The 11060-nt window shown below is 36.4% G+C and overlaps 1 protein-coding gene across 2 annotated transcripts; it reads left to right on the top strand.

Moving 5' to 3' along the window:
* The first annotated feature begins 1366 nt into the window (after positions 1 to 1366).
* On the top strand, positions 1367 to 10128 carry LOC121873257. 2 transcript variants are annotated; one of them, XM_042376674.1, is made up of 4 exons: positions 1367 to 1611; positions 3488 to 3705; positions 4638 to 4754; positions 4900 to 10128. In XM_042376674.1, the coding sequence occupies exons 1-4, from the start codon at positions 1554 to 1556 to the stop codon at positions 5203 to 5205; spliced, it is 699 nt and encodes a 232-aa protein (XP_042232608.1). In that variant the 5' UTR covers positions 1367 to 1553; the 3' UTR covers positions 5206 to 10128. The 2 variants fall into 2 exon arrangements, with proteins under 2 accessions (XP_042232608.1, XP_042232610.1); XM_042376676.1 differs by lacking the exon at positions 1367 to 1611 and adding an exon at positions 1718 to 1742.
* The last annotated feature ends 932 nt before the right edge of the window (positions 10129 to 11060 follow it).

The raw sequence follows: 11060 nt of genomic DNA on the forward strand, positions 1-11060 counted from the left end.
TGATCTCTCGGTAACCTTCTTCGAGAATGAGTGACATCGCTAAGTTTGTATCCCCTGCTTGCCTGCACTTGAGGCTCATTTTAGAGTATTCAAAGAGTGATTTACAAGACCACACATCGAAAAATTAATAATTTTTATATTATACTTCTCGTGTTTTCACTTTACAAACAATATTGATGATGTGGCACCCGCCATGTTACTGGAAACCAACTGATAGGACTATTCTTGGAATGTGATGAACCTACAATGACAGGTTGACACAATGAAATGTGCCACGCCGACTTCAGGAGAGATACCTAAGGCTCAAAGACAAAAACGAAAATGACAATACAAATCCATCACTCTGTCAGGAATATATCTGACGGCTTGTCTACGTCGAAAAGAAAAAGTGAATTGGCATATGAAAATGTAGGATATATAGTTCACCTGAAGAATCTCCACCCCAGCTTATTTCACCTAAAGATTAACTAACTTAGCGCTTACCTAAACTAATTTTTCCTAACTTAACATTATCCCTTCACCCCAGCTAATTTCACCTAAAGATTAACCAGGTAATAAAGTTGATCACCGACCCGTTAAACTGTTCGTCTCATTCCTGCTAGTGTAACCGTACAGTATATTAAATTTACATACAATCAAATAAATATGAAATATAAGGGTAAAGTGTACACTAATAATAACTACCAAGAGCGAAACAAAACAAAGCTACAAAAAATTGATTCGTCCCTATATGGCTGTCAGTATGGACTCAATAAAGCATACATAAAACACACATAACCTTCACACTTAAAATATGCTATTGGTAAATTGAGATAAGCTTCAAATTCCGACGATACGAAGCAATGAATAACTAAATCTTGTACGATATAACCAATTTTGTCATTAAATGCCATGAAAGCAGCTGGTGTTAATGATAGAGTTACTGGTATTGGTGAACAGCTCTACCTGGGCGTGCCTGAGAGTGCTACCGTCCCAAGCTCGGAATTAAATGCTGTCTTTATTTAGTTCTAGAGGGAGGTACGCACGATTACCCATTGAAATAAAGATAAGTTCTTAGTAAAATAATGCTAATGGTTGACTAAAGAGAGTTATTATTTCTCTCGCTGAAGCAGATCATCGCACATGGCGCATCCTCTATTAGAATCAATAATCACAAAAAGAAATACGAACGAAGATATCTTGCTTTTGTTGAAGCTGTAGAAGAAATTATATATATATCTTTAAAAATATAATTACAGTAATTTTAGTCTGTTTATATTAATACAAAACTATAATTATTATGCAAAAATACGTTTTTAAAAAGATTAAAGCGACGAAACATACTGACTATGATACTCCCACTCTCTACCAAAGACATCTCCGCTAGTATTGGTTTCGCCCAATCTGGTAGGAGGCCTGAGGTTAACCCGCGAACGGAAGCAACGTAGGGTCAACAATTGAGACGTTGTAGAGATATTTGGAGACCTCTTTGGTGTCTATTCAAGTACGAAATGACTCAGGGAATAAGAGAGGAGAATATAGAGGTGACGTGACGCCAGGTGGACTGAAGAAACATGTGCCAAAAACAGCTCATCTTGCGCCTACTGTTGTGGGTGTCCGTGGCGTTAACAGGTAGTACTGGGAAAAGTGATGGTTGAGGGAGGGACGGCGGGTTTACTTATATCAGTTCAAGTAGGCGACAAGTGAATACTGAAATTAAAGAATATGATTACAAGTGAAACAAAATATACGAATGGAGAAGTGTATGTTAAGTCTGCTGGTTCAAGATGTGGTAGGGATGTGGTGGGAATGGGAATATTTGTGCTGCGCAAAGTCAGTGAGCACAATAAAAAAAATTATAAATGGACCGACAAAATACTAAAAGTGGTTAACAAACGAAAAATAAAGGAATATACACTGAAAAGAAGCGTCATATGTTAGTATCTATGGAAATGATGAGGAGAGAAACCTTGTCATGAAAATTAAATTAAAAAAAAATCGGAAATTCAAAATAGAATAAAAAAATAATGATAGTGACAATAATGACACGAAATGAAACAAGACTAGAAGTGGATGCTATAAAATGAATGGCATTGTGAAAAGATTAAGCTTGTGTGATACTAGGGTTCAATCATGGGTCAGATGTAACCCAGTGTGACCTTATCGATTATTACAGGTGTTCTCCGTGCACTGGCTTCCTCCTGTACTTACACTGGTGGAGTTTAAACATAATTATCACGGACAATTTGTAGTAAACATAATATTGACGAAAATTATTGCTCAAACATGATATCTAAAACACATAAATGGTGAAATAGTCGCTATCGCATATCGCTATCGGTGCCATCTGTTTCTTGGTAGTTAGTGGTGAACATGACGCTGATGTGCCGACTGTATACTGGACATTGAAATGAAAATGCCTATGGACGCCTATCCCCCAAAACGGTGTCTTGTATTGTCGGTGGCTTGTGATTTTTATGAACGTTGAGTCAGTGTAAGAATGTCTGCTTATTCCAACAATTTTACATATTTTTTTAAAATGTAGTATTTATTTTTTATTACAACAATACTAATTCAAATTTATTTTTATATAAATATATTTTGGATAAATCTTTAGTACATGAAACACGTTCTTTTATTTTGTGGTATGACATGATTTCGTAAAGGAAGCAGTGCTAGGAAATTGGGCTTCTCTTCGAACAGTAAATACAATATTGATATTTAATTGAATCGATCTATTGGTATAAACACCGGAGGTATTAAGATAACATTGTAGCTTACATTAGTTTGTAAATGGACGTGCGGTCTTTATTCATACAAATTACTGCGCTCGTATACAACTTATGCAGAACTAGTACTCAAGGACAGTGGTGTAGGACTGTAGGTCACAGGAAGTATAGATCGCCGAAAATTGGCACTCAGACTCCTCAATTACAATTACTCAGTTCATAATATAAAAAGGCAAGGGAAAATTGATTGAGGTTTAAAATCATAAGCACCCCAAATATCTTTATTCTGTTAAATGTACAATATACTGTAAGCTCATCATTCCAGTTCTAAACTCCGCACTCTTGTTGACGAACGTGTTTGAGTTGATGTGCTTAACTTATAAACCGGATAACGGCGCGATAATGTCTCTGAACTTGTTAACGAATCCGAACCTGTTGCACGATCAGCAACACTACCTCATTTACTGTATTTACTGTGATATTTCAGGGTGTAATCCTATATATTTGTACTATATTATCATACACTGACCACCTGTACAGTATACCAGGGTAGGGTACGTATTTTGTTCAACTCCTCAGCACCTGTGCCATTACAAATATAATTGCCATGAACTGGGCTCCATTCATTCCTATAAATAAGTAAATATTTGTTTCATATTTTCTTACGGAATAGCTTTATACTTGGGCAAATGAGTTTATTGTTATTTATCATTCAACAACAATCACCATATATAACTCACCATCACCCCAGGAATAACTAATCCCGAGTATCACCACAGGGAGGGCAGCGGGTGATGGCAGTGGTGGGAGGAAGATGGTGATGGTGTTGGCTGTGGCGAGTTGGATGGTGGGTGTGGTAGTGGGGAGGGAACCACTAACATGCTGGGCGTGTTCTTCCAAGACCCACGGCTCCGACTGCTACGGCCTCGACCATGATAACTTCACATTCCCTTCCTCACTTTCAAGGAACTGCACCCCGGACCAGACCTACTGCACGGTAAGTTACATATTGCTTTCATTTGATCTTTTCTGCATATTTCTTAGTCATCTTATTTTCGTCTTCCACTTCATACTTTTAATTATCTTCTCCCTTTCTCTTCTGAATGTCCTTATTTTTACGTTGCCTTTTTTGATGCTGTTCATCTTCCACTGTTTAGTATAATGGATTATTGTCATATGAAGTTAAGACAAATGGCACTAGATATAGCCGATCTCTCCACTGTTTTACTGTTTACAACCTTGAACAGAGACACTTAAGAAATGAATAAACAACAGATATAAAAAACTTCCTCTTACCAACTTTACAATGCCTAGATAAGTGGAGCCCAACAGCCTAATGACCCAGTGTACAGTATAAATGAGACCAGGACACTTGGTATCTTTACAGTAAGAGTGTAATCGGAAAATGAAAATATGGCTAGTGGCTGTCAGGCATTGGTACTAGAGTCTGATTTCGTAATGGGTTAGTCTTAGCAGGTGTAAACTGTACGTTAAGTAACAGCTACCCGGTCTCGTGTTTTATATAGCTCTCAGGTTTTAACAGTAATCACGAGGTTGTCTTAGGAGAGTAGACTAATCTTGGGATCAGACACACGCAGTCGCCAGTTTATTGCTCCTTGGGTAGGTCATTGATGGTTACCTTACTTCATGGATCATTAACAGATGAAATGGAACATCTATCTTCAACGTTACCTTACTCCAAAGACCAATTAAGTTCAAGATCAAAGGTGAATTGAGCTTAATCCACTAGTGCATGTACAATTATTATTTAATCTCTAAAAATTTTAAATATAAGAGTGACTAAATTCCTCCATTGATCACCTTATTTGTAATCACCATTGCAATAGCTGAATCATGTTGTCAGTATATAAAATGTACAAATATAACAGACTATTTGAGCAGAATATTGATTAGAATTTCTAAACACAGGTGCAGAGAATCTGGTACGTGGTGGAGACAGGGGCGGAGGAGATGGACTTTAGCGTTAATCGGACGTGTGCCTCTGTGTGCAACCCCTCCTGCATGGTGATCGGTGACAGAACCAAGGTAGACAAAACAGAGTGGTTACAAGTTCTCCATTATGGGAGGTGGAACAATGAGATATCTTGTGAATGATGTTTATTATTGATGTAACCTAGGAAAGTGATATTATTAACTACAAATGACTAATTGGAAACTTTTCGTCTCGCAGATATACTCGTGCACATCTTGCTGCTCAGAGTCTTACTGCAACACAGGCAGTTCCGCATCTTCCAGACACTCCGGCAGTACCCAGCTACTCTTGGCTGCCCTTCTTGCCGCCCTCACGCCCACACTAACCTCCGCCCTCATACCTACAGTGACCTCCGCCCTTACGCCCACTTCAACCCCGACGGCGGCGCAGGTGAGCGGCCTGACTTCTCAGCCGGGTGGGCGTGGACGATGTGACGCCCTGGTGCTTGGCTCCATCCTCTTCATCGTCGTGTTGGCTTCTTCCAGCGCTAGTCGCAACTTTTGAAATCTCCATATTTTTACAAAACTACTTCTTTTTTACAATAATATGGTAATTTTTTTATTGAAGTCAATCACTGATAACTATTGCTGTTTCACTATCAGTATTAAGAAATATATTTTAGTTGAAATTCCAAAGAAACCAATTAAAGAATATTTTGAAATTATAAGAAAAAGATTGTTACTGGATGATGATGCATGTGATAATAGCGAAAGCAAATAGTAAATAGCTAATTAGATTTTGTCAATGTACAAGGCCTTGCCTAGCCTAGTTTATAGTTTCTGTTAAATGGCTGCAGGTACATTGGATCTAGAGCGTTGACGCTACATATGGAATGTAGCCTTAAAATTCAACTCACCTGTTCTCCCACAAGGTGCAGGTGTCTTTGTGTCCAGATTCCCTATGAACTATTAATTACCCAAGTAGTCCTTACCTCAGACCCAATAACTAGGTTAATGGACGTTATCTGCTATGACATGATTTTCGCACAACTCAAAATTTTATTAAACATGGCAGATCATCCCAGACTGCAGTGCTTTATTTTCCTATAAGATGTCATAGCAGGTTTGACCACTGATCTCTGGATTTGGCTCTGAATCAGGCTTGTATTTAAACAATGTTATAGGTATTATATGTATTATATGGGGTGCGTTGGCCGAATGGATACAGTGCTCGCTTCCTGTCCTTAGGGCCACTGGTCTGCACCCAGGGTATCCCCCAGTTCACCCAGCTGTGAATGGGTACCTAACTTTATAGTTGGGGAAGTGAACTCATTTGAGTGCAGTGCCGGTCACACTGTCTCCTCGTGTACCAATAAAGGGCTTAGTATACGGTGTGCTGTATCCACACTCCCCCTTTTGGACCCATCTTCACTTTCGTAGTAGGTATTATATAAGTCAAACTAGGCACAAAGATTGGGATAATTCTTCTGGTAGGAATGCTTTTCCTAGTTAGATCCCATACATAACTCGTGAAAAATCCATCTTTTTTTTCAATAACAAAATACGGTTAACTTGTTGTGGAGTAACCTCAGAATCATGAATACACCTGTTAGGTTAACTGGAACTTTCAAATGTTCACAATCCAGTAAGATGAGGTCTGAAGTTGTATCATTCTTTGATTTTTGAAAAAAGTTTGTCTTTATTTTTTTACCCATTATTATTATTATTATTATTATTATTATTATTTTATTTATTTTTTATTATTTACCGAGAACTTTTATCTAGGTTATTTATTTTAATAATATAAATTACTGACTTTATTAGGAAATTGCAAACGCTATTAAGACTTTCAGGAAATTTCTGATAACTTACTAGACTGGACCACTAACTTTATAACGGCAAACCTTATTCTCTGGTCTCTTTATGACGACAAATTTTATCATTCAGCTTTATTTCTAATCACAAATCTGCCAACAGTTTTTCTTTTTTAGATTTTTTTTATTATGATGTGTGCTGCAGGTGTTAACACTTACTTCTGACACACATACAAGGTCGTCTCACAGTATGACACCGTGGATTATTTGCTGATTTTCAAACTTAGATATTTATAAGTTTACATCTATGGTGTTGTTAATGTTATATGATAATCAGACAGTTTGTTAACACTCTCGAAGTCCTTTGTGACCATAAAATTTGGAAGTAAATAATCCTGGTGCTCGGATGATTGAATTATTTTGAAGGTTAAACTATGCTAAGTCGAGATATTAAGTAAACTAAATTAATTAACCAGGAAGCTTAAATACTTTAATAACGCAACTAACAGCACTAACACGATTATAATTAAATAATCTGAACTTGGTAATCTGATAACTAGATTAAATAATTATATTAATTTCAAAATCAGAATAATCTAAGTACTTAGTTATTGTGCTAACCTGGATTATATAATAACCTAGCTAATAAATAAGTTGCTTCCCAAGATTAGACTACAGTCATCAGGTTGATAGACATATCATGGTGTATCCATAATTCTACTCACTCGGTAGTGGAGTGGTTAGTATTTAAATAATCCGCTAGCCTGAATAATCTAATAGTGTAGCTAATCAATAATTAGCTTCCCAAGATTTAAATAATCAGGTTGATAGACATATCATGGTGTATCAATAATTCTGTTCACTCGGTAGTAGAGTGGTTAGGCCCAGGTTCAATCCCTGGTAACGCCAATGTGGCTTCCTGTCACAGCTCTGTCTAACGGTTGAGCAGAAAAAACCTGACCCACTAAGTACCCCCACAGTACACCAAGCTGACAGACTTCCAGCCTAACAGGAGGAACCCTCCCCTCCATGTGAGGAAGGTGTTACATGATATATATCCATAATTCTATGCACGGGATGCGCGAGTTCAGAAACCCAGTGTTTGAGGTTACTGAGGTAAACTATGCGTGTGGTGTGATCTTGTTAGACGATAACACAGATATCGTTAATGGTCATTGGTCGCGAGCGTAAGTTTCCTGGTACTTTCTCTGTTGGTTGGGCATCTTGATGCTTGTTGATCAAGAATTATACCTGGAAGGTGCTTGAGTGAAATGTTCACCAGAACTATTATGTTCCTGCAGCAGTTGTGTAGCGTAACCATGAGGGCCCAGGAAGGTCAATTACAACTGATGAGATAATTATGACAAGTGATGGATTTTAAATAGTGAAAAGAAGGATGAATGAAACTGGGCAAGTTTATGGGAAAATAATGTAAGGTAAAAGATTTGTGTTTACACTGATGCATCTCGAGTTCTAGACATTTTTTTTCAAGTAAACATTATAGGAAAACGATGTGAACACACACATACAGACACACAACTTAAAACTTAGAAAATACGTGTTAAAGCTAGTTATCCTGTTGAAGATTGTAACGATGAAAATATGTATTCTTATAATCTAATTATACACTTAAATTTGTACTGAAAAAAAAAAGATTTAACACAGGAAGAGAGACTTTCATATAATATTAAAGTAAAGTTTGTTAATGTTGTGTGCACTTATAAAAGAGTGTCAGAGTGAGAGAGAGAGAGAGAGTATTTCAGGAAATAATTGTCTTCAGTTGCAAGGAAAGAAAATGTTAAACGGATAGAATAGAAATACAGTAGAAAGTTTGCAAAGCGGTAGCAGGAGAGAGGAAAGGGCTTGTGTAAATGGATGGAAAGAAATTATGTTTAAAGCAGGTGTATAGGAAGTGTTAAACAGGGTTATATATAGGGAGACAGTTTATAACGGGATTTTATAGGGAAATAAATGTGTATAAAGGTCTTTTGAAGAAGAGCGGGGCAGAGGAAAGGGCTACAACACACAAGTTTGACTACTGTGAAGGTACAAGTGTATGAGTACAAGACTACGGTGGTCAGCTACGCCTGAGACAGCAATAAACACGTGTGTGCAGGTGTGGCAAGACGAGAATAGTTCCGGTGCTTAAAGTTATCCCTAATTATATGATTGTTAGTCTTGTAAGTAGTGTGTAAGTGTTTTACATATATATATATATATATATATATATATATATATATATATATATATATATATATATATATATATATATATATATATATATATATATATATATATATATATATATATATATATATATATATTATATGCGTATTATATTCATGTATGAGAAAAACTATTGTTGAATTATGTGATGTTGAGGGAAGTATATAGCCTCACCATTCGATGTTGTGAAGGTTGGTGGCAAATGAATAAGTGAAAATGAAAAATAAAGCATTTATCTTTATTATTTTTAAGCCAGTTCCTCCCCTTTCTCGTCTTCCAGTCATTATCTTAGTTTAAGGCCAGTTTCCGGTTGTCCCATATTTGTCATTTAATCATTAATTTTAGGCCAGTTTTCCACTGGTCTGATCTGCATTACTGGGTCTTAGGTAGATTTCTCCTCGTCTTTTCTTCATGAGGCGGCGAAACACGGACACTTGTACCGGCAAGTTTCACTTTCGGCTACCACTAGCGCCTGTGGCTTAAGCAACAATTTTCAAGAAGTGTGCTCACGGCGGGAGTACTATTGTCGCTGGAACCGCAGTGGAGTGGCTGGAGCCAAACCAAAACAACAAAAAGATGCCTTTGAAAACTTGGACGATGAATTCTTAGCTCTTACAATTATTGGTTTGTATTATGTTTAATATAAACGTGAGAAGAAATGCTTGTGGAATCGTTTCTGGCTAGCGAGAAGGGAGAAAGATTGGTCTAAACTGCAGAGACTAAACTAACAGTTTCTATATTTTGGGGATAAATTTCCTACCTGTGTATATAATTTAAAATACCATATGATTGTTTTGTATTTTCAATGTGGAGCTAAAGATAAATGCTAGTATACGGTCAGGGAGGAGTGAACAATTGATTCAGATTAATTATATAATTTTTTATCTGTATACAGTATATTATAACTAGCTGGGCGATAATTGTTTATTGCACAATCTCTTTTTAACTTTTAATATTATACAATACCGGCTTTTTTTTTATTCCGGAGAATTGCCGGTACCTGCGATTTTTAGACCAACAGGTCGGGCTGGAGAAATCAGCCGGTAGCAGATGAAACTCCAGCCACTCGTCCCTGAAAACTAGCCGCTAGTACTAACCGAAAGCGAAAATTGCAGGTGTAAGTGCCCATGTGACGCCTGCTAAGTCTTAGGTCAGTTTCCTTTCATGTTATGTTATTTATATTAGTTTTAGATCAGTTTCCCTTCTCCTGACTTGGAGTCATAGAATGTGCCAAACAAGTAACTCTATATGTAGACAAATAATTTTGATTAATCCTGTATCGTACAAGTAATTATTTTAACAGTTTAAGCGTATTGAAGGTCTATAATTATATTTTATGAGGTGGTGTTAGGATGAAGAAAATACCGCCATCGTGTGCATCTCTGCCGTGCTGTAGTTCCCTGCTCGCCTGTACTGGATGTCTTTCATTAAACATACTCGGCAGAGAACATCTTGTTTTATTTTCTCTTCCATCCAGTGCTGAGACAGATTTTTAGGTTTAAAAATCTAATTACATCACGTGCTTTTACCTTTTTAGACGGAATTAGCCCACCAGGGCCTGGGGGCGAAAATATAATAATAATAATAATAATAATAATAATAATAATAATAATAATAATAATAATAATAATAATAATAATAATAACAAATAAGGACCATAAATAAAAAAAAGAAAAAAGATCAATACCTGTAGTGAGAAATGATATATATATTTTTTTTAAGGGGATTAGCCCACCCGGGCACAGGTCACTGACCCACATCGGGGCCTGGGGGGCGAAAATTTAATAATAAGAATAGTAATTCATAGTAAATAAAATTTATAATAAAAAGTAAAATAAAATAATAAGAACAATAATAATAATAACAATACTGTAATAATGATAATAAAGAAAAAATAATAATAATCAATAGTGAGAAATGCTATATGTACAGTATAGTATGTTGTGTTGACAAAGTAAGAGAAACAATTGAAACCTTGCAATTGTGTGTAAATGAGGCAGAAAGTCAGATCAGCAACCTGGGACTTGGTCACAATTTTTGTGATGCCATATGGCAGCAGGGTCTCCCAAGAGACAATACATATGTTTCAAATATCTTCCCAGGCGGTAGTATCTCCCTGCCTACTTACTAAACGAAAACTTGCTGAAAATTAAAATTTTCTGTATTATATACCATAGTGATTATAGAAAATATATACTGCAGTGAGTAATGAGAGAGCATGATTGGCTTGTTTGCGAGAGATTCATCCATTTCATAACAAGTATGGAGGAAATACAGTAAGCCAAAATGAATATGAGTGAGCAAGCCATTCAGTCATTAACAAAGAGGGAAGCGGCGTATAAAACCGATGAAGTGATGGAAAATCTTTACTTTAGATATT

Source organism: Homarus americanus, unplaced genomic scaffold (assembly GCF_018991925.1).
Source record: "Homarus americanus isolate GMGI-L3 unplaced genomic scaffold, GMGI_Hamer_2.0 scaffold32929, whole genome shotgun sequence".
Taxonomy (NCBI): domain Eukaryota; kingdom Metazoa; phylum Arthropoda; class Malacostraca; order Decapoda; family Nephropidae; genus Homarus; species Homarus americanus.